Source organism: Astyanax mexicanus, chromosome 11 (assembly GCF_023375975.1).
Source record: "Astyanax mexicanus isolate ESR-SI-001 chromosome 11, AstMex3_surface, whole genome shotgun sequence".
NCBI lineage: Eukaryota > Metazoa > Chordata > Actinopteri > Characiformes > Acestrorhamphidae > Astyanax > Astyanax mexicanus.
The window spans coordinates 35328404-35353669 of NC_064418.1; the positions used below are offsets into that span (position 1 = coordinate 35328404).

The 25266-nt window shown below is 39.5% G+C and overlaps 1 protein-coding gene across 2 annotated transcripts in view; it reads right to left on the reverse strand.

Moving 5' to 3' along the window:
• Window positions 1-25266, reverse strand: part of LOC103044892 (inactive dipeptidyl peptidase 10) — a 156992-nt gene that overhangs the window by 18570 nt on the left and 113156 nt on the right. For both annotated transcript variants that reach the window (XM_022680276.2, XM_022680277.2), the window contains exons 4-14: window positions 21039-21133; window positions 19496-19570; window positions 14897-14949; window positions 13224-13305; window positions 12396-12516; window positions 9780-9934; window positions 8136-8233; window positions 7371-7494; window positions 6024-6062; window positions 5713-5820; window positions 342-433 (exon numbers count right to left, since the gene is read on the reverse strand). In XM_022680276.2, coding sequence (XP_022535997.1) covers window positions 342-433; window positions 5713-5820; window positions 6024-6062; window positions 7371-7494; window positions 8136-8233; window positions 9780-9934; window positions 12396-12516; window positions 13224-13305; window positions 14897-14949; window positions 19496-19570; window positions 21039-21133 — 1042 coding nt within the window. The remainder of the gene's footprint in view (window positions 1-341; window positions 434-5712; window positions 5821-6023; window positions 6063-7370; window positions 7495-8135; window positions 8234-9779; window positions 9935-12395; window positions 12517-13223; window positions 13306-14896; window positions 14950-19495; window positions 19571-21038; window positions 21134-25266) is intronic.

Genomic DNA, 25266 nt, shown 5'->3' on the forward strand with positions numbered 1-25266 from the left:
TCAAATTGGTTAATCAATTTTCTTCTATCCAGACATGTTTTACTTATTATGACCCATTTTCTACAAGATTAGTTACACAAATTAGGTGCTCTATCCTTATTGCATCTGTAATAAATTGTGTGTGTGTATATGTGTGTGTCACCGCTTATTATATAGTGGGACTCTAATGTCCCCTAATGTGGGACATCTTTATTTTAACTTTATTTGGTGTAGGTCTTTCTCAAATTAGTCAATAAAGTCAATAAAATGATTGGTTCACACAAGCTGTAACAGAATGTGCTTAAAATCACATGATCTCAAACGTAAAAAAAAGCAAAAAAAAAGTTCACCCTATTACTCACATGGTCTGGGTGTTTTCATCGTAGGCTACAATCTCTGTCACTTCCCAGTTACCCGACGTCAAGTGTCGCACCTCGTTTTGATCCGCTCTAATCTGGGGAGAGATAAACACAAGAATGAAAATGTCCAAGCTTACAGTAGATAGAACTTTTTAATAATACATTTAATTAATCTATTAATCTATTTTAATTCTTGTAGTTCCTAACTCTGCCTTTCCCATTTCCATCAATGGACATTCGCCTCTTCAGAACTACAATCCCCAGCATGTATCTGACAACAACACGTGTTTGGACTGCACTTTCTCATGCTCATGATCTCCCAAATTCTAGAATTGATTTCAGCTGAAAGTAATTTGTGTATATATATATATATATAAATTTGTTTGTTTGTATTATTTTTCACGAATAATTTATCCAGCCACATACTGAACATTCACTTTCTGATTGTACTTCTATATATTGAGCATTTTTTTCACTTCGATTTTCACTTCGATTTCTGGCTAGCTCTTTTGCTTTATTTGTACTGTGTTTTCTGTTTTTTTTGGACTGTATTTCTGGCTCAGGATTTCTCTTTTGTCTTTTGTCTTTTTGGCTCTGATGTATTAAAGCCTCATCTACTTTTTACCGCAAGCGTTTGAGTTCAGTCTGTAGTTTTACATAATCTTTTACATATATATACATGACTTACATTGCATGTCTTTTTTTAGCTGGTGGTGACATGACTAATAACCTTTAAACCTTAAAGGTTGCACACAGAGAGAATTTCTTTTTTAAAGTGCACGGTCAAAGGTCATTTCGGAAGTGCTTTCTTTGAGTAACCACTGTGCTTTAAGGGGATGATGATGTTACATTAAGATGGCTCCATTAAAGATACCCAAGGACATTTTACACTCACATTCTACACACAATCATTTAGATTCAAACAAGTAGCCAATTACATACAGTATACTTAACCGAAAATGTGACAATCCACCTGGATGACTACATCGGACTCTAACACTCTACCCAAAATCTCTAGAGGATACTTGCATAAGCACAGTGAGAATATTGAAACCACACCCAGTTAGGGACTTGAACCCAGGACCACTAAGCCACTGTGCCGCCCAAGGGAGGTTGACCATACCATTTGCACTTAGCAGGCTAGAAAGATTTCCTTGCTTGAGTGACACAGCTTGTTTTTTTTATCATTTTATTTCAAATTTTTCCCATTTTCTCCCCAATTTACACGGACCACTCATTAGGACTCCCCCTATCACTAGTGATGCCCCAACACACCAGGAGGGTGAAGACTAACACATGCTTCCTCCGATACATGTGAAGTCAGCCACCGCTTCTTTTCGAGCTGCTGCTGATGCAGCATTGCCGAGCTCGGAGGAAAGCACAGCGGCTCGGTTCTGATACATCAGCTCACAGACGCCCTGTGCTGTGGACATCACCCTAAGAGTGATGTGGGGAGAGAGTGCCATCTACCCACCCGGAGGGAGCAGGGCCAATTTTGCTCCCTCTGAGCGCCGGCAGCTTGATGGCAAAGCTGCATAAGCGGGGGTTCGAACCTGCGACCTCCCACTCATAGTGGCAGCGCTTTAGACCGCTGGACAACTCAGCTCCCACAACTTGGTTTTTGTGCTCAAATAAACACATAAAATGTACATTGAACTGGTTAAAACATAAGCGTAAGCAAGGCCAGACTCCTAGAAAAAAACTACAGTTCTAACTTCACTTCCTGTATTCTACATTTTCAGAAATTGCAGAGACTTCCTCTTTAAACACGGTTTAAACTTTTTTTTCTTAAAGTATCCGCCTTCCCTCAAAGGGTTAATGTACCTCCTAGAGCCCAAACATAAAAGTAACTTCGTCCTCATACAACTTTATCTGAGATCACCTGTCATCCAGCTCCCTCTCTCAGTGTTTGTCTATAGGACATAAAAACAAACTGTCCAACGCATCACTGACACGACAAAATAGCTGCAGTTAATGTACCTGACAGTAAAATCTTTAGTCGTCCTTGGAAACAGATGATTGGTGTTTGACAAGACAACAAAGTCATCAAAAGAATCATATTTCCCTTTGCAGTAGCTGCTTTTTAGCACTCATAAAAGTCATGTTCAGCTTAGAGCATCACATAAACCACATTAATATTCTGAGAATAACGACCAATCCAATGCAACCATGCTTATCTTCATTAACATACAGAGACATAGAACCAATTTGATTAAACCAAAGTCATTTATACACAGGGGCTTAAAAACAAGTATTAGTAGTAATAATACTAGTAGTAATAAAAATAGACACACCATTAAAAATAAACTCATCCATTAAATCCTCCGACAGACATCCAAATAATCATATAGACGCTAAACACTCATCAAATTACCTATAGCCATCCACCTGAGCATTCATAATATGGATAAAAATTATTGAGGTAACTTATGATAAAAGAAATCTTATAAGAATAATGAACTGATTAATTAATGATCATATTTTTCGCACTATAAGGCGCACTGGATTGTAAGGCGTATTATGCAACCCTAGTAAGGAAAAGGTTTGTCAACATGTTTTCCTTCTAATTCAGCAGGTCTCACTGCTGGGTGATGGTGGTAGCTAACTAAGGTAAGTAAAGCTAAGCTAAGTAAACAAAAACTAAAAAAAAAAAAAACTAGTGCTGGATGTTAATCTACACAAATTTCTCTCCTGAAAACTGTTTAATTTGGGTGAGTAAAGTGCTTTCGTTTATTTACAGTAAGCTTAGATTTTCAGATTCTCACTAAGGCTGGAGCATTAGCATTAGTGCTAGCTCTAGTGGATAGCGGCTAATGTCGCCAGACAGAGCTACACTGAGAGTTCTGGTTAGCCAGGGCAATATTAGCTAGCGGTTTGTCCCATGTAGCTTGTTTTAACCCAGTAAATGTACAGGCTGAAGTCTGATATACTCACCTCTGAACGGTTGAAGCTCGCGCTTAGCACAGTTAGCAACTAATGCTAATACTGCTCCAGTCTCAGTGCTGGAGAACTAAACTGAAACTCCTGTATAAAGCTGTACTTCAGCTGAGTGGTTTTACTGCTCCTTACAACCTGACCGATAAAATTCATATATAAAGCGCACTGACGATTTTTGGGAAAATTAGAGAATTTTATATGTGAGTTATAGTGCGAAAATACAGTAAGCTGAGGCCTTGTACTAAAACTGCAGCACTAATGTAAGGAATGCATTTTTACTATATAGAGCTTAAATAACTAGTGCTGCTTCAGTGTACCTGTATATAACGTTAGCCTTGCAGGTAAAAAAATATATATTCACCTCTGCGTCTCTTATATAAGGAGCACAGTCCATTTAATAATATTCAGCTTTCATTACAGTAAATTCATTAACGTATTCACCACCCTCATACTAATTACCCTGCAGGCAAGGTCAGCGCTGCAGTGAACAGCGTACCTGAGAAGCAATCATCTCAGTAATACACACTACTGAACCTATAGAGGAGTCACCGTCACAGCACACATTAATGTACTGTTTTTAAAGAGTAATGCCAACCTTGAGAGTGGCACTGCGTTATATATTTATATATACAATAAACAGAACATAACAGCACAGGTTGCTGCTATAACCCCCACTCAGCCGCCTGTAAACACAATGTAAACAACATAAACATGTCAACAATGCTCTCATCACAGAAAAGCTCCTCTGTATAGAATAAGTGTGTGTCCCTGTCTGACAAGAACATTTTGCTGCTTTTAGACAAACGTTTATACATCTCCATTGTTTTTTTTTGTTTTTTTTGACGTGAATCTTGCAGTTGTTCTTTACATTATTTAAACAGTTCAGTAGAAATACAATACCAATAGTAATGCTTCAATAGGACTTGGTTTTTATACTGACGTGTCCTTATTTTTCTCACTATAAGGTGAACTATCAATGAACGTCTATTTTCTAGTCTATTTTCAAATTTTCAAAGGCGCATTATGTAACACTAGTAAGGAACTGGGGTGTCGCCATGTTTTCCATCTAATTCAGTAGGTCTCACTGCTGGGAGGTGAGACCTGTAAAGCTAGGCTAAGTTAAGAAAACAAAACTTTTAACAAGTCAAACAAGCACTGGATGTTAATGTACACAGATTTCTATTTGGGTGAGTAAAGAACTTCCATTTATTTACAGTAAGCTTAAGATTTCCAGATAATACCACCCGACAGCGCTACACTGGGGTACCCAGAGTGTTTCAGTAAACCAGGGCGATTATGTATTGTACTGTTTTGATTGACAGTAATGACATGTACCTCTCTTTTAACCAAAGTGAGATGCAGATGCAGGCTATCTGGCAACCAGACTCTAAACTGGATGTAATAAATAAATAAATAACTTATTTAAACACAGCCTAAATCAAAATGTTCTGAAGTGAAGAGTAAAAGTAACATAAATAAATATAGATTGAAAAGAACAATATAACCTGAAATGAATCACACTCTTGACTGAAAAAAATGGAAAATAGGTTGTGCTTTATGTCGATTGTCTCTAGGAACACACTGTCACTTTTGTACAAAAATCTGCCCTTCCTTGTTGTACTGGACCTGCGAAACTGCAGAAAGTACCTTTCTAACTTTTAATGAAAGTCAATATAAAAAGATTCTTTCCAAGTCATTCTGGAGCATTTTGAGTGGGCAATAAAATTCTGAGAAAATGTAAATAACAACTGCTAGAACAAAACTAGAGAAAAAAATTGAGAAAATGGGTGCATCTCTACCATTTAACCCTTGTGCGATCTTTACATTCCTTTTACTCCCCTTGTCCTATGGGTCAAAAATGACCCCCCCTACCAAAGGCCCAAAATAAAGCAGCCTAATTGAATTTTGAATCCTCCAAATTTGTTTCTCCAGGATGATTTTTTTGATTGCTGGTGTGATGAAAAGGAGAAAGGTGGATGGGATGAAATGTGCTGGACATGGGCAGCTGAATACACTGTTGGCCCTGGAGTCATCCTTATGATGTTTGATGCTGTGTGTATTAGAGATAGTTGTGTGTGTGTGTGTGTGTGTATTAGAGAGAGTTTGTGTTTGGCCTTTACACTTCTGGTGTTTAAATGCTTTTATAATTCATGGGTTAAAAATGACCCATAAGACAATCTTTGTACCCCAGTGGTGTACAGCCCACATTAAAACATAAACAAAAACAAAGTATCACTTTTTCTAATGATGGGGTGCCTTTAGGAAATTTTAAGTTAAAAAAAGATAGTTTAAGGTATTTTTTCTACAGCTAAACATGGTAGCGGGTCACTTTTGAGTTAAAATCTAATAATAAAAGCATGAAATTTATTATGTTGTTGTAATAATGAGAAGTCAGTAAACGTTTCGACACATTGTACAGTAATACTGAGACAGTTACCTGGGTGGTGAACATAGCGATGTGGTGGAAATCTCCTCGGCCCCCCTGCTTTACGGGAACAGCCAGGAAGAAGCGGCTGCCGTCCTGTGAGAAGAAGGGCTCTTGGTTCTGCAGAGAAACACAAACACAGACTGTAGAGAGACAAAAACATGCAGTGCTCAATCGTAACCCCACAGCGCTGCTGTTCCAGTGCTGCTGAATGCTTTTTAACTGAAGAGCTCTCTAACAGTCACGCTCTTCAGAACAGGTTGCTGGGTTAAAACAGACACTCCGTACTGTTACAGAGACAGAGATAGCGAGAGAGATCTCACCTGCTTGGAGAGCCAGAGCTCTGATGTCTCCTCATGTCTCTAAAAAAACAGAAACATATCATCACCTATGGATATTAATAATCTAAAGGAAATGGTTCCTTTGTGAGTGCAGCATGTATCAATGACTGTACAAGAATGTGTGAATGTGTGATTTAGCTGGGGAGCATAGTGGATAACCCACTGATCTACACACTGAAGGTTGACGGGTTGATTCCCTCTTCAGGCAGGAATACAGGTTAAAAATGTAGTATGTAGTTTTAGGGCTAAGGAATTAAATAAAAGGTACTTAAAACTGATATTCAGAACATCTAATCAACATTAATTTGCCTATATCAGCAATGAATGTATTTATATTAAAAATATTTCCCTAAAAATACTCTTTCCTCTGTGTGTTCATGTAGTGTTCCATAAAAAAACATAAAATACTATCATGTCTTTAGTCACATGACATCTGCAATATGGTAACACAGAGAAGAACTCAACAACTAACAGACTGAGTAATTTAAGCATAACTGAAGTGCAATGATGAATTAATTTGATTTAGTGGTGTCAATCGATTAAATAATTTAATCTGATTAATCAACAATATTCTGTGATTAACTGCAATTAATTACTCTTGTTCTTTTTAAGATGCAAGTTTGTATAGTGGATATTTAAATGAAAATAAAAGAATGAATGTAAGAAATGCAAAATGCAATTATAATTATATTAGTGGTGTCAAATAAAATACTAGTATACTTATAGGTTTGAGGGGAGATAAAAAAAACAGTGTGGGACGCGGGAATAAAGAATGAGTGAAGAATGAGTTTTTAACTTTATTATAAATATCTCAGCTTGGTTGTAAGAATTTCTGAATTAGAACTTTAATTTGCTGAGTATTAAAGGTTGTTTTCACACCATTTTTCTCCCTCTGTCTGGTTTGATTTCACACAGACACAAACCTAAACGCACTAAAATGCGCACCAATAAACTGTGTTTCAAACACAGTGCTTTCAATGGGATGTGCAGCTCTGATGTACTACGCTGCACATAGCGAAAAAAATGTGCATTGGGCGGGGGCGAGGTTTGACAGCCCTAATTTTAAATATAGATTTGAAATCATGTTACCCAGAACAGTTCAGTTCCAATGTACAATTCTGACCATTAACTATTATTGGTATAACATGGTGTGCTTGATTGATCTGGGTATGACAGTTTCTCCTGAAAGACAGTAGAGTTACCCACAATGCTCTTCCAGCCTCTGTAAAATAAAAGTAACCTTGGCTACACTGTTAATGCCACATTTACCACCACTGCAAACCACTCTGAATGAAAGCATCTGTTTAATATAAGTAAATGTGTGTAAACCTTAATGCAAGCTCCTGTGGTGGAGTCACACACAGTCAGGATGGAGATGTTCTGAGCTCGATTTAGCCACCTGACGGCAGTCTTAGTCTTACTTATCCACTTCACCATCACCACATAATGCTCCCTAAAAACAGAAACACACACACACGCAGAGAGTCAAATTAGTTAATAATACATCACATTAGAACAGTTCAATCAAGAACCATGGTTTCACTAGGCAGTCCTAAAGTGTGGTACTTCACACTCAAGCTCAAAATTCCACCAAACCACCAAAAGAGTTCAATGGTTTCACAATGAATGAACCAATAGAAATGCTCCAAAATGACTTGGAATACATTTGTTTTACACTGACCTTCAGGTGAAGATGGTAAAGAAGTTTTTTTGCTTATGCTGTAAAGTTGACATTTTTTCAGATATATGATTTTCTTTGTAGAGCAAAGTTAAACTCCTTACTGCACTGTAAAGGAAATATGTAGATTTCTTTACCCAGATATACAATTTTCACCACCATTTACAGAAGAGCAAAACTCTTCTTTATATTGTTTAAGATGTTCTCATAGTTCTCACAGTTTCTTTTCATTTTCTTCTGTTCTCTCTCTGCAATTTTCTTGTCCTTCAGAAAACATACAGTGTATAATTACGTGACTAACACTAAATTTAACTGAACAGAACTAAACTGAGGGAAAGAAATGAGAGAAAGAAAACCAGAGAAAAAGAGAGAGATACAGACAGAGAGAGAGAGCAAGAGGGTTGAAGTAAACACACCTGAGCTTCAGCCCGTCTGGAGGCGTGAGTTCCAGAGTGTGAGTTGGTCCATAAAGATTCACCACGAACAGTTTGACCCTTGGGTTAGGCTGACCTGCCTTCAAACAAAACAAACCACACTTTTACACAACACAGTCCAGATACATCTCGTAATTATGGCGACAACACTGGAATTAACACTATAATTTGGTTAATTAAGCTTCTGGAGTATGTGTGGGCGGGTGGGTCAGCAGTGGTCTGAAAACACTGACAACTGACAAGTTGTAGGGTCATCTGACTGGCTTCGGTGTGGAGAAAAATGTGTGGATACTGCAAATGTGTGGAAATATACTATGTAACTTATAATACATGTTTTTACTGGAAATGTGAGCATATGGTAATTATATATGTACTGTAAACAAATATTAAAGTATACAATATTAAGTGTACTGATTTATAGCATTTATTTTTTAAAATCAAGTGTTTTAAAGCTGATGTCTGTAAGTTTGAGATTTGGGGGTATTTAGGGCCCTCTTTGGTGAGAATGGGTAATTGCACCAAGCATGCAGAAGAATCATTTTAAACTGGGAGGGTGTGATGCGTTTTCCTTTCAGAGCGGATAAATCCGATTCCAGGTTATGTTCAGTCAGAGAGAGATGTTCAAACGCCAAACCGATATTAATCCTGTTTTTAGCATGGACGTGTTCCTTTTGGGCTTCAGAGCTTGTTTCACTCCTTAATTTCTTTGTTTTTACTTTGAGTGAATGAGCTCTTCTGAAGTCTCCATTGCTCCACCAGCCACTCGCATTCAGTAAAACTGAGCCGGATCCTCTTTTAGAGGCAGTACATGTGACGTAAGTACATAAAGACGCGTGACATGGCCAGAGGAACTCCCACGAAAATCGACCCGAGACCCCAGTTTTTAGAATGAATATATATTAGGCTTGGCATTGTACCATTAAACACAATATTGTATTCCTTCTCCACTCAGAAATGCTTCTGCTTTCAGTTTAGAAACAAAATAATATGGACTGCCACATTAAGAAAGAATTTGTTTCCATTTGCTCCAGATCCAGTCTCTACTTTTCAATAAAGGCTTTACCCTTGAAGATAGAACATTGCTGTGAGGATTTGATTGCATCCATACACAACAACACTACTGAGGTTAGGTATTGATGTTGGTTGATTAGTTCTGGATCATAAGGACCACTCCAACTCATCCCTAAGTTAATGCATGGAGCTCTATTACTCTATAGAACACAGTGCTGCTGCTCCACAGCTTAATGTTGTTGTTTTTTTATACCAATGTAGCCTGAAGTCACAGTCTCAGGTGTTCCCTATTTCCTGGCCCCCTCTGTGTGTATAAATAGTCTTCCTTGTTGCTCTGGTATTCGTCCATGGTTGTATACGTCCTAGCGTCAGTCAGGTCCCATGGTATTTATGTTCTCTATGTTTCTTTTGTCTCAGTTTTCTTTTTTTTTTTTTGGTTATTACACAAGTTTCAATAAATATTCACACTTGCGTTCGCTCTCCATGTCTCATTTTTTCTCCTACCTGACACCTGCACTTGGCATTGTAACTATAGACTTGTATGGCTGCTTAATAGCCTCCAATTGATGTTCAAAAGGTGTGTGTGGTGAATTTTACCATGCATATGTGATTTACCTTAGGATAAGGATATTGTTTGCCTTTGGGGTACGTGGCTCCTGTAAACGTGGGCAAAACCATGTTGGGCACCAGACTGTCGTTTAAAACCAGGAACGCCAATCGCTCGCCATCAGGAGACCACCAGTGAGCCACATGCGTATGCAGAATTTCCTCTACACACACACACACACACACAGACAAAAGGTATGATGCCCATTGCTTGTTAAGGACTGAAGGCTGCATAATTAGATGATCTGAGATGATGATGAGGTGAATGGCATTTTGATTAGGCATTTCATTAAGACGTTTGATGTAAGCTGTTAGTGTGCACACACGTGTGTGTGTGTGTGTGTGTGTGTGTGTGTGTGTGTGTGTGTGTGTGTGTGTGTATGTGGATGTCAGTCAGCTACAGCTAGATCAGTGTTATCTCTCTGAACAGACTCGTCTTCACAATTTAATTACAGAACATCAATGCATAAACTTTCACTCACAAATCTGCATACACTAACCCACACACACACACACACACGCACACACACACACACGCACATACACACACACACACAAAACACACAGCTACAGATCTCTCACACTGATCTAATTCATTTTTAATCAATGTTTGGGGTAAACTGGCAATCTGTCTAATTTAATATTTGATTCAGATTTATTGCAGCCGGATGGGAGATGCAGTTGTTTATATGAAGCTTCTTCTTTTCTTCAATTCCTTCTGTTGATTTTTTTTCACTGTATTGTTCTCATACAAACCATCTCAGAAAACCCACTAATTAATTGCAAATTAATTGGATAATAAAATGTCTGATGGAAAAAATAACTGAAAAATGGTTCTAAGGAGCCCATAGAAAAAGACAGAGGTTTTCAATCTGGAGACTTTAACACTTCCAAAAGTTGCAATATAATTTTGGAGGGGTTCAGGATGAATTGTATATATATCTATATATATATATATATATATATATATATCTGTGTGTAGCATATATTATTATTTTAATATGAGGGTCCACATGGAGCTGTCTCTTTGTCCACATGCGGTCTGTGAGCCTGTAGCTGCAGCATTATTAATCCATATTTATTTGTTTTGTTAATCAATACTAATTTGCAAAGATTAATATGGAGACCGATCGATAATTCAATATTTCCCTACATGCCTAATTAAAATATCTGTATTTGAGCCTGTTTACACCTGGCTTTAACATAATCCTTTAAATAGGGGTAGTATTTTATAGGTACAAACGTGAGCATAAGCACACACACACACACACACACACACAGCAAGGGAGATAAAGCGAGCAGGGAAGCCAAGATCCACAGTAATAATATTCTTTTTTCACTTTAAATGTATATTAAATGTGGATAAGCTCCAAATGTAGAGGAGCTTCTGACCATTTGATTTGAGTAATTCAATCATAATTCGATCAAAATGTGTTTTTTCATGTAGAGTGAAATGATCCAACCACCAAAACACATAATAATTCCAGGTATAGACAGGCTTTTCCAGTTAGTTTTATTTTTTGTCAGTGCGCCTTACAATCTTCTGCACATTATGTATGAATTCTACCAGTCAGGTTGCAGGTTTTACTCCAGTTCTACTTATGTATGAAAATAGACCAGAAAATAGTTGTTTATTGATAGTGTGCCTTATAGTCCATACAATACGGTGTTTTCCAAAAAGTTACCAAAAACTACTCCAAATACACAGGGATTGGACAATGAAACTGAAACACCTGGTTTTAGACCACAATAATTTATTGTCCCGACGGACAGTTTTGGTGGAAACAGGAGAGCTGAGGTCCCTTTCAGACAGCTTCCTCTTGCGTCCACAGTTAATCCTGTTGGATGTGGTTCGTCCTTCTTGGTGGTATGCTGACATTACCCTGGATACCGTGGCTCTTGATACATCATAAAGACTTGCTGCCTTGGTCACAGATGCACCAGCAAGACGTGCACCAACAATTTGTCCTCTTTTGAACTCTGGTATGTCGCCCATAATGTTGTGTGCATTGCAATATTTTGAGCAAAACTGTGCTCTTACCCTGCTAATTGAATCTTCACACTCTGCTCTTACTGGTGCAATGTGCAATTAATGAAGATTGTCCACCAGGCTGCTCCAATTTAGCCATGAAACCTCCCACACTAAAATAACAGGTGTTTCAGTTTCATTGTCCAACCCCTGTAGATGTGACTATTTGCAAGATGAAGAGTTGTGAAAGTGCAGGTAACGATTTATATGTGGAAATGAACAGTTTAAACACAAAACACACTGACAGTTACTGTTTTGTTTATGTATACAGTCTTTATTAGTATTAGTATGTTCTTCTCTGCGTTTATTAATGTTGGCTGTTTGAACCAAAAAATATAATCCTAAACTCAATAAGCCTGTCCAATAAGAAAAGAGCAGATCAAACGTTCTTAGCGGACAACCATAAATCTTAGACTTAAGTTATCTGACTTCCTGCTTTAAGAAAGAGCCTCTTAGCCTGTAATAAGGCTGGAGGTAACAACCTATTCCAGCATATGTATATTACATGAGTAGTTTTTGTTGCATAGGCATAATTATATGTTTTAAAAAAAGCTAATAACTGTTAGATTTGGACAAAACAATAAGAACATCCATACCTTCATAAAGCCAGTCAGCGATGCCGTTGTACACGACACCTTCCTTCCCTGACGAAGTCAATCTGAGAGAATTACTCCTCACGTCCGACTGGTAGTATATGTTATTCTCGAAGATATAAACCTGCACACACAGAGAGAGAGAGAGAGAGAGAGAGAGAGACGGATTCAGAGCGGATCAGCGCTCATGATGAAAGCTCAGCAGAGTATCATGAGTGCATGAGCTGCTGTGAACAGCAGGGCGGTTCTCCTCCTGCCCCGTGGGCCGACCGCTCCGCGTGACGCTGCGTCTTCAGCGCTGTAACACACCTGATTCAACTCATCAGCTAATTAACAAATGCTTCAACCTGCAGTGAAGCACGAGACTGTGCAGAGCGAAGGGCCCCCGGGGGCCGAAGCTGAAAAATCCCTGTGAGACAGTAGTATTGGGTACAAGCTGCTTTTCCACCTGAAGGTCATCCTAACATACTGTAGCAAAGCTCTGATAGTATCAGACTCTCTGCAGCTCTGGCTTCCTGCAGGGTGCTCAAATTGCCTTATATTAAAAAAAACTCACATAGTAAAGAAAAAGCAGCACAGATGCCTGAGAATCTCTGGAGGAAGTCACGAGCCTGAGCCTGAAGGAAAAAGCATGTCTCATAGCTTTCTGATGCAGACAAAACTGCAATTAAATTAGAATGCCTGTAATGAAATTTAAGGGCATTAGATCCCACATGCAAATACTGAATATTTAGGTTAAAAAAAAAAAAAAAGACATTTTATGTTTGTGGTGATGAATGACAAATATCAGTAAACTTCACAATACAAGAAAAATAAAACATTTTCTCTTACCAGCTGCTGTCCCTGCACCCCCCACGCTGCATGCTGCAACCTGGAGTTAAGCACCTCTGGAGGGTCCAGCTCCCACACCTCCCTGTGAAACACACAAACACATGTAATCATCCCACTAAATCATTAAGCTATCAACATATTTTCTATGACCTTAATATTGCTATTTTTTCTATTAGTACGAAGAGCATTGTTAACAATAAAAAGCTGACAGATGACCCAAAAGAGAGTTAAAAAAACGTGTTTTTATTTTATTTTGGTTTGATTTATTTAGGACATAAAAAAAAGTTTATATTCCAATTCCTAAATATTAAGAATAAATAATTTTAAAAATATTGGAATAAATGGATCCCTATTAGAGAAGCTAGCACCTTAAAGAAATAATATAATATAATAATAATAGTTCTCTCTCTCATGCTGTCTCTCCCTCTCTTGCGCTGTCTCTTGCTCACTCATACTGTCTCAAGCTCACTCGCTCTGTCTCTCGCTCACTTGCACGGTAAATAGCTTGTTGCGCTGTCTCTTGTTCACTCGTGCTGTCTCTCCCTCTTTCTTGCTGTCTCTTGCTCTCTGGTGGTGTCTCTCGCTCTCTCGCTCTGTCTCTCCCTCTCTCACGCTGTCTCTTGCTCACTCATACTGTCTCAAGCTCACTCGCTCTGGCACTTGCTCACTCGTGCTGTCTCTCCGTTTCTTGCGCTGTCTCTCGCTCACTTGCGATGTCTCTTGCTCACTTGCACTGTCTCTCCCTTTCTTGCGCTGTCTCTCGCTCACTCACGCTGTCTCTCCCTCTCTTGCCCTGTCTCTTGCTCATACTGTCTCAAGCACACTCGCTCTGGCTCTTGCTCACTCAACTGTCTCTCTCGCCTCTCTCGTCTTTTGCTCACTTGCACGGAAAATATCTTGTTGCGCTGTCTCTTGCTCACTTGTGTTGTCTCTCCCTCTCTTGCTCTGTCTCTCGCTCACTCACGCTGTCTCTCCCTTTCTTGCGCTGTCTCTTGCTCTCTTGCGCTTTCTCTCCCTCTCTTCTGCTGCCTCTTGTTCCCTCCCACAGTCTTCCAGTCTCTCTCTCTTGCACTCTACCTTGAGATACTACAATACAGTCAGCTTGCCAGAATGTAAACCCTACTAACACTATTATTAATGCCTCTCTTTCAAAAATACAAGGAACTACCAGCATTAAAAAATATCATTATTATAATTCATTTTTTAATGTTTGACACCACTAAAAATATATAAATTAATCTAATTCTGATATGTCTTTGAAGAACTCTTAAAATCTGAAATGCACCCAGCAATATGCTTAGAGAAAAAAATTATAGTTTAAGTAATGCTGTTATTTTTGTTCTTAATAAAGCAGCACAAACTTGCTGATTTTTTTTTAGTTCAAATAAGATCCAGAAAGATGGAGCCTCTCAAGGTGATGGTATGAGAATGAGATTACGCATGTAGGATGTTAAATAAATAGATTGTGTGAGAAATATTGCTTTTTGTATTTTTTGGTAACAATTAAGAAAAAGGTATCGAAAAAATATTGTTTTCAAAGTATTGTATTAGTTTAAAAAAAATTCAACGATACCCAGCCCTAACTGAGACAGGCCACACCTAACTGAGACCTGGCCACACATTTACCAATATATACATGTTACTGTTCCTGCTGTGGTGAATGCATCCATTACCTGGTGTGGATGTTGTAGATGATGTAGGAAGCTGTGAAGGAGTGTCTATAAACCTGAAAAGACAAATAAAACAAAAAAGAGTTGAAGAACATGATAGATAGACTGATAGACAGATACACTGCCTGGCCAAAAAAAAGACTGCACTTGGATAAAACTAAGCAAATGATCTGGTGTTGCTGCAGTTGGTCAGGTCTAGGTTCAGCAACAGTATGTGCTGAAAGAATGAGGTCAGCTGACTACCTGAATATACTGAATATAGAGCAGGTTATTCCATCAATGGATTTTTTCTTCCCTGATGACACGGACATATTCCAAGATGACAATGCCAGGATTCATGGGGCTGGAATTACGAAAGTAACTGACTCAGGGAGCATGAGATCATCATTTTTACACATGGATTGAGAGAGTTCACCACAGAGTCCAGACCTTAACCTCATTGAGAATCTTTGGGATGTGCTGGAGAAGACTTTATGCAGCGGTCAAAAACTCTACTATCATCCATGCTGCTGCAAGATCTTGATGAAAAGTTAATGCAACACTGGATTAAAATAAATCTTGTAACATTGCAGAAGATTTTTGAAACAATGCCACAGTGACTTTTTTTGGCCAGTCAGTGTACAATATGTAGAGACAGGTACAGGCAGGTTTTTTTGAACATAAAATAGGCCAATGTCATTTTCATGATCATCTAAGAGCTTAAAAAAAGTAGTAAATGAGCACAGAACCAGAGCTAGTCAGAGGGAAAGTGCATTTTATGTGAACTAAATTTACTACATAAATAAATAAGAAATCTGTTTGAATTATTCAGACCTTTAAAGCCTTTATTGCACTAAAATATATGTTTTTTCCTGTCCTCTCACGCACCTGATTCAGGTATAGGGGAGCTTGTTTTGGTATATAATTAGGTGCTGAATTGAACGGGACGTGCCGCTGTGGGTAAAATACTAAACGCTGCGGCGCAGCAGTAGACTAGATTTGCAGAGTGCTGTGCTGAAGGATCAAAGGGAACAGCTTGAATGGCATCAACTAGCTTCACAGCATCTTGGTAAAGATGAATTACAGGCAGCAAACCGCCAGCAGCAGACAGCTTGATCAGTCTCTCGCTCTCTCACTTTCTCGCTCACTCTCTTACTCTCTCTCACACACACACACACACACATTCACATACACACACACATTCACATGCACACACACAGTTACATGTTCTCTCAGACATAAGTGATACAAAAATCCATGATCTATTATGCAAGACTACAGCAGGCTGTCTCGCTTACTGAGAGCCTGAGCAATGATTGGCTACTGCACTGCTGCATGAGCTCAGATCAGAGAGCAGATTGGCTCTGGGCTCCTGAATGAGCTCAGATCAGAGTCTGAAGATCTCCTTCATGAGGTCAGATCATAGCAGGGGAGCATGGCTAGACTTATCTCCAGCCATAGATACCACTGATACTACTAGTGCACCGAGAGAGAGAGAGAGAGAGAGAGAGAGAGAGAGAGAGAATTTTGTGCCAATAAATCACCCTGAATTCAATTGGGTGAACACACACCCTCTCTCTCACACACATAGACAGTTCAGTTCGAGACAAATGTACTGTCATTATCCTGTACTGTATTTGTCCCTTTATAAAAGAAACTGATATTCACTTTCAATTAATAGCTTATATGCAAAAAATAGTCAAAAAATGTGTCAGTCCAGCGGGATGAGCGCTGCCACTATGATCAGGAGATTGCCAGTTCGAATCCTGTTCATGTAGCTTGCCATCAGCTACTGAAGCCCTAAAAGAGAGCACAATTGGCCTTGCTCTCTTCCCGGGAGGGTAGATGGTGCTCTCTTCTCACATCACTCCAAAGGGTGATGTTGATCAGCACAAGACGTCTGTGAGCTGATGTATTGGAACTGAGTCGCTGCACTTTCCTCCGAGCGCACTGTGATGCTGCTCGGGAACAGAAGATGTGTCGGAGGAGGCATGTGCTAGTCTTCACCCTCCTGTGCTAGTCTTCACCCTCCTGTGCTAGTCTTCACCCTCCTAATAAGTTGCTGTGTAATAATTGGAGAGAAAATAGGAAAATTATAAAAAAAATAAAAAAAGCAAATGTGTGTCCGTCCTGCTCTGGACTCTGAACTACCCAAAGACTCCAATTCCCAGCATGCACTCACACCGGACTTCGCTGACTCTGCTGATTACATGATGCTACGGCGTTCCCGCTCTCCCAGTTACTGCTTGATTGATTTTCACCTGGCTTCTCTAGTATATATACCCCTCTGTATGCTCTGTTCCAATCCGAGTATTGAATTTAGTTAGCTAGCTCTTCTACAACATGCTTCCTTTGCTTATTGCCATTGTTACCGACTTGTTTTTGTTTCTTACTCTGGATTTTTACCTTCTCTTAGCCCCCTCTATATCTTCTGTGCATGACCCTGTTTTGCCTGACACTCTGGTATGTTGTTTCTACTTGCTGCCTTACTGTGGCTGACCCTGCCTGTCCCTTACTACTCCTGTAAGCCTAGCCCCTTTGTTAATAAACTGTGTGTTTGGTATCTGCATGTGCCTGTTGTGTGTCTGGCCTGCGTGAAAAACGCTTTATTTTGTGTTTGTTTAAACCCAGATTTCACTGTTCATACTATACAAAATGTAAACTTTTCCGCAGATGTAACGCATATGGTGGTTTGGTTATTACCCTATGATATGTTTACCTACAATTGTTTTTAAAAATGGTCTTGCTTCCATTTACGGTACACATCATAATATATTAAATTGCAACCATTGTATTGTGATATGTATTGTATCAGCAGGTGTTGGCAAATACAAATCTCTACTGCATGATTTTGCGATTATTTTGTAAATATCTGAGTTTAATGATGTAGGGAGACAGATAGAGATAGATTTTGATTAATCATTCAACTTTTATGGATATAATATGATATTATACATTGATGCTTGTAGGAAGCATATACATATAGTCCATGATGATACTGGAGTACATTACATATACGAGGAGCTGATCTAGTGGTGCTGAATCTAGTTCTGGACAAAAAAGTGAACTGAGTTTAAAGAACAGAGGGATCATGATGAGGTCAGTGGGGTGTGTAGTTCTTTCAAGCACAGAGGACATTGCCTTAGATTACACTGGTGGGTATGGACAGAAATCCTGTATTCGGTTCTATTGGAGATGGGAGGCTAGAGAAGACACTGGAGGACGGGTGTAATGTCTTCATATTTCTTCAGTCTCATCAGGATCTGAGCAGCGCTGTTCTGAATGTACTGTAATCCCTGAGGACTCTTGCTAGGAATCTCAATGAGAAGAGCACTGCAGTAATCCAGTCTGGAGGAGACAAAGGTATGAGCAAGCTTTTCAGCATCTGATACGGTGAGAGTAGGACGAAGAACTTTTATCTGGCTCATGGTTCACAGGAAGAAGAACATAGATTTAGATTTAGGTGTCTTGCACCAGGACACTCTACCGGGACAGGGAAGACAATGTTGTTATCCACTACACTTCACCAACTTTTCCCACGATTACATGATAGTTCTCTTCTATTCCAGTTCTACTGAAATAAGTAGATAATTGAAAAATACACTGATTATTCTATATTCAAAATACCATAAAAATATTAAAGTGAGAATATGATCTAGCTTTACAAAAAAAGCCTAACTTTAAACAAAAGACTCTTTAAATCAGCAGAAGGATTAATAAGTGGGCACGCACAGATTTTTAAGAGCATTACAGAATTATTAGTGGATTATGAGCTGACTGGATGGAGGTGTTTATCAGATTATCCACGACTATAACAAGATTAAAGCATGTAATCCGAAAGAAGTTAAACTGCCATCTCTCTCTCTCTTATTGAATTTTAAAAATATGTTAAAGGTCTCTGTTGGATTGCAAACCTTGTATTGCACAGAGAGTCCAATAGTTTATTTTAAAGCAGTAGTGTGCGATATTTCGTATTTTTCTATATATTTTTTTCACTATGGGGTATCCCTTCTGTGGCTTATTCCTGGTACACACATGACATATATATATATATATATATATATATATATATATATATATATATATATAGTTTTATTTCAGATTTTTCTCAATTTATCCCAATTTGGCTATCCAATTGTCCCACCCCTTTGTGCATCACCATCACCAACGGCGCCTGCGACTCTAGGAGGGTGCAGACGAGCACATTCCTCCTCCGACACATATGAAGTCAGTTACCCCTGTTTTCAAGCTGCTGCTGATGCATCATTGCCTGAGAGGCTAGCGCACTCGGAGGAAAGCACATCAACTCGGTTCCTATACATCAGCTCACAGACGCCTCGTGCCGCCTGGCGCCACTTTTGAGCGTGATGCGGAGAGAGCGCCATCTACCCACCCGGAGGGAGCAGGGCCAATTGTGCTTCCTCTGGGAATCCGGCACCTGATGGCAAAGTTACATGTACGGGATTCGAACCAGCGACCTCCCGTACATAGTGGCAGCACATTAGAATGCTGCACCCACACAACAGTTCCATCCATCAGGTACCCACTATAAAGCCTCACTTGAACTCTGAACTATTATGCTACAAATTGTAACAATTTAAACAATATTTAGTATTTACATACCTGTTTAACATCATAGGCGAAAAGTACATACTTCATATCCGGGCTTATCGAGTACTTTGTGGCTTTAAAAGCAACCTGGAAGAAAAAAAAAACATTTAATTATTTACATATTTGATGATCCATAGGTAATACATACATTTTATGTTTCCTTCTAAATTTTGCTCCATTTAAACTGATACAGTTTACAGTGGCCCCCTTTTTACTGCAGGGTCTGGCCCTGGCATGCTAACTACCAGCTTTACCACACATCACCACTGGCCTCAACTACATAGCTACTGGAGCGTTAGCTTGCTGGGTACTGGCCTCCTCCATTATTGCTGACTTGACATTAGCATGCTAACTATCAGCTTCATCCCACATCACCACTGTCCTCAACCCACATAGCTACTGAAGCGTTAGCTTGCTGGCTACAAGCCTAAACCCCGATCACTACTGGCCTCACCCCACATAGCTACCACAGGAATAGCATGCCAACTACCAGCTTCATCCCACATCACCACTGGCCTCAACCCACATAGCTACTGGAGCGTTAGCTTGCTGGCTACTGGCCTCAACCCACATCGCTACCACAGCATTGGTATGCTGGCTACCAGTTTCATCCCACATCACCATTGGCCTCAACCCACATAGCTACTGAAGCTTTAGCTTGCTGGCTACCGTCCTCATCCCAGATCACTCCTGGTCTCATCTAACATTGCTACCTTGACATTAGCATGCTAACTACCAGCTTCATCTCATTTCACCACTGGCCTCAACCTATATAGCTACTGAAGTGTTAGCTTGCTGGCTACCAGCCTCATCCCTGATCACTACTGGCCTTATCCCACATTGCTATCACAGCATTAGCATGCTGGCTACAAGGTCATCCCTCATCACTACTGGCCTCAACCCACATAGCTACTGAAGCTTTAGCTTGCTGGCTACTGGCTTCATCCCCGATCACTACTGGCCTCACCCCAGATAGCTACTACAGCATTAACATGCTAACTACCAGCTTCATCCTACATCACCACTGGCCTCAACCCACATAGCTACTGAAGCATTAGCTTGCTGGCTACCAGCCTCATCCCCGATCACTACTGGCCTTATCCCACATTGCTACCACAGCATTAGCATGCTGGCTACAAGGTCATCCCAAATCACCACTGGCCTCAACCCACATAGCTACTGAAGCTTTAGCTTGCTGGCTACCGGCTTCATCCCCGATCACTACTGGCCTTATCCCACATTGCTACCTTGACTTTAGCATGCTGGCTACTGGCTACATCTCACTTTTACAGTTAGCTAACCATGCTAAAAAAAAAACAGGTCCATTCTGTTTAAAACCATTTCCATGTACAAAAGCCACAGGAACAGTTACCGTCCATGCTCAGAACTGTTCGACCCAGCAGTGGGAAAGTTGCCAGCGTGGAGACAACAGTTCTGCTCCAGTAAATAAAGAACCTTTGGAATTAGAAAGGTTACTCTAAAGCCAGTGTACAGATAGATCTGCTGACTGAGCATGTTCTGATCTGACACTGTAGATGAAAACAACTCCACTCACAAATGTGCTGTTCTTCAGGACAATCTCTGTTTCGTTAGTGAGAATGTTGAACCTAATGACATGGCCGTTGCGGTTCCTGTAGATGACTTCAGATTCTGTGGGAGAGAGAAAAAAGACAAGCAAACAAATTGAGGGTTTTTTTTCATGATTTTTTTTTTATCACTCGTGGGAGTTAAACTAAGAAGGTCAAGTGAGAGCAGCTCTAAACTCAACACGTTCTCTGTACTTTTATTCTTTTCTTTTTTTTTGTATTTTAATCGCTATAATACGAGGAAACCCAACTGAAACCAAAAGCTCATTTCACAGCAGGGCTCCATAGAACATGACATTAGTATGCTCTCATACCAGATGGCTCCCCATTAAGACCTTGAACTGAATCACTGGAATTAAACACAGATAGCTGAAACTCACTGAGAAAAGAGTAAAAATGCTCTCTTATTGAATTCACTCCTTTCACTGCTTGCAAATTGAGTTTCAAGAACAAGATAATTGACTGAGTGAGTGAGATAGATAGCAATGCAAGGTGAGGGACCACTTGTAATAAGATCCTGCAAATAAAAAAGAAAACAGCACGGCTTCCTCCACATTCTTCGCAGCCGGCTAGTCTATAAACAACGGTGTGCACAAGACACATCACCCATGAGAAATAAGAATGTTCTGTAACTGTAAATTTGTCAACTTCAGAGGATCAAATCTGAGCTGCTTATTACATTTCATATTGTTGCTGTTGAAATAGAATGAAAATGTACATCTCCAAAATGGCGACTTTATAGGAGAAAGCAAAATTTTTTATTATATTTGAAAGGTAGTTAATGTCAAATAAAATATTATTCCATCATTTATCCATAACTATTTACACAGTGTACAGAGCAGCTACAGGATTCAAATGATGGAGGATTTTTTTTTATTTTGTATATTTCGGCTTCTCCATTAATCTGCAGTCCATTAGTAGGTAGGCACTCCTTTCTGGCTTAAGCCACACCCACTTTTGGTTTGTAATTCATTCCATTTTTCTCCCAATTTAGCTAGGCCAATTGTCCCACCCATTCAGCTGCTAGTCAGCTCTATATCCCCCATGAAGTGATGCCACAACACAAGGAGCATAAAGACTAGAACATGCCTACTACGATACATGTGAAGTCAGCCACCCCCTATTTTCTAACTGCTGCTGATGTAAAATTGCCTATTATACAGCATGTTTGGAGGAAAGCGCAGCGACTCGATTCCGATACACCAGCTCACAGACGCATTGTGCTGAGCAACATCACCCTAGGAGTGAGGATGAGGGGAAAGAGCGCCATCTACCCACCCAGAGAGAGCAAGGCCAATTGTGCTCTCTCAGGGCTCTGGCAGCTGATGGCAAGCTGCATGGCCAGGATTCGAACCAGCGATCCCCTGATCATAGTAGCAGCGCTTTTCACCGCTGGACCACTCAGCGCCCTTGCTGTTAAACACAGCGGCAGGTTATTTTTTACCCTTAAAACAACACAAGGATTAATAGGAAAATTTTATAATATTCATTTTTAGATATCACCAAGACCAAATTAATGGTTTATAGTATACTGCCCTTGTGATGAGATATGGTGAGACACCCTGCGATTCTCACCCCTAATTGGTGCCTGCTTAATCACTGTTTTTCCTAAATCAAGGTTATCAAAAACGTGTCTTTACTGTCTAGAAATGGCTTTCTACAAAATTTTAATAGTATTGTTCTTAGGATTTAATTGCATTCAGTAAAAAAAAAAGTCTGTCTGAGGCCAGAATCTTTGATGATCACCACCTTACCGTATCCCCAACTCTCCAATTTATCCCACAAGTACTGAATGGAGCACCATCACTGCAGAGAACACTCAGTTCTACTGCTCCATAGATCAATAATCCTCAAGCCCATGCCTAGCATTAGGTATGGTGCCAAAAGGTTCATGTTTCTCTGCCCCAGGGAGATCTATTCTATTGGCAGTGTGTCTCCACAGATGCTAGATGAGTTGTGTGTGTGCAATTGCACATCCGTGCCAGCAATGGATGCAACTTAAAGTAGCTTAAGGCTTTATTTGAAGGGTGTCAATAAACATTTGAACATATAGCGTATGTTACAGTTTGCTATTCAAAAGTATACAATATCAGATTTGATTTTGATACTGATCAGTAAATTAGATTTTACTTTTAACACACCTCTTAGTGACCATTCTGGCAGTGGAATGGAAATGGTTCAATTACACTGGTTACATTTTTGTTAACTGGTTGCGTTTAGAGGAGTTGCAGCTTGTGCAAATTCATTTTGCTCAAAGTTAAATAAATCAGCATGTAAAGCCAGACTTTATGTGCTTTACTGTGTTATTTATTACTTAAGCAATAATACATGAGAGGAAGTGCTATAACGTGTAATATTGGCACTGCTGTGGAGAGAAATTTGTGTCGAATAACATCCAGTGCTCATTTGACTTTGAAAGATAATAAATACCCTTAAAATACCCTATATTAAATGGAAAATATACACACTTAAGCTTTTATTTTAATAATAACAACTCTTAACCTGATATTGGTGGCGGATAATGTGTGTAATAATGCATATTTTTGATTCACTGGGCTTATTTGTGGGACTGTATCTATTGGAGACATAGCGTTTCTGCACTGTGCCTATGGGATTTAGCGGCTCCCAGTGGTGAATAATGACATCACGCTTGGTTTGTGTTTGGTTTGTAAGCGCTGAGTTGTTGCTAGGTTACCTGTATGTGGCGGAGTAATACAAGGAGAGCTTCTGTTACAGTGCATTACCAACTAGTAATGTCACTCATAAAACGCCTCTCAGCCAATCAAATTGCAGGGTCGGAACTAACTGTGGTATAATGTGGAATAATAGATGTAGGAGAAAGTTGAAAGTTAAGAAGGTTTTACCTCTCTCCTGTAAAGTTGATGTTTTGGAGATACTTGTTTTTCATTGGACAGCGACGATATTCCTTTTTCATGCGTAGAAATATTAATGCATTAGACTCTACTAGTAAAAGTGAAAAGTACATTTATAGCTCAATGGATCTCACTCATGCACACACACACACACAAACACACAGAGTAGCACACACACACACACAACCCTTTAAACCTGAGCCCAATGGGAGCGCTTGCGTGCATACAGTATGCGTGCTTTGCTTCCGCGTGAATTCTTTATTGTTCTCCACAAAAACTTTCAAACTCGGCTAAAGCTGAAAGCACTACATCTCCAGTGCAGGTCACATCAGGACTAACGGCTTGTGTGCACGTGTATGTGTGCATGCACACTAAAGATGGATCGATCACTATTTTCTGGGCAGATCACTGATCAAATGCAAAATTTGATGCGACAGTATACTTTCCAGGCAAATCTGATAATGCATAGTCATGCAGGCTTCTGTAATGTTCCTGCATCACCTCTCATGATACATGTTCTTTTCTTACAATCATAGTTAAATGTGATTTGAAACTTTTGTTTTGCTGTCATATGTGGTTAGAGCTGTTAGCTATGCTGTGATGCTAATAGCTACTGTACAGCCTGAAAGATGCACTCTCAAGAGGGAATTCCAGTTAGTAATGTTAAAAAGCTTTATACCATTCTTCCACCATGACATCTGTTAGTTTTACACATTTTACAGATATGTAAGACTGACTCAGCTGAAACAGCAAAAATAAGACAAGCTAATCAGAGTAAACCCTGGCAGTTAATGAGTTAAAGAGCTGTGCCCTAGCTCTGTAGTTCCATTTATTGGTTTAACAAGAAAGTGCAGCTTCCATTGAACAAAACACACCTACAATAAAAAACACACAGAACTGCTGTAATTCTTACTTCCCAAATATGATTAGATCGACTCTCATGATTGATTAAATAAAGGAATATCATCAAATCGGCAATCACATATTTTGGCTAAAAGTCATCTGATACGATGCATAGATGCATAGATGTGCACATGATGTGCAGAAGGAGCTGCACAGCTATTTGAGAATCAAAGCTCGCTCTTAATTGAAGGACTATATTGAAGGCAGAGCCACAGTTGATAAATTGCATCCTGGCATAGGAAGGACTTTTGCTTGTTCAGGTGTTCAAGGACACAGAGCAGTGAAAAGATGAGCACACAGAGTGCAGACGCTCCAATGCCTCAGACTCACATTCCTCATGATGCTGCTACTGCTGTGGAAATAAATGTTCCCAAACACTTCAGAGAGTTCCTGGCCTTTCGGCTTTGTAGACAATAAGATA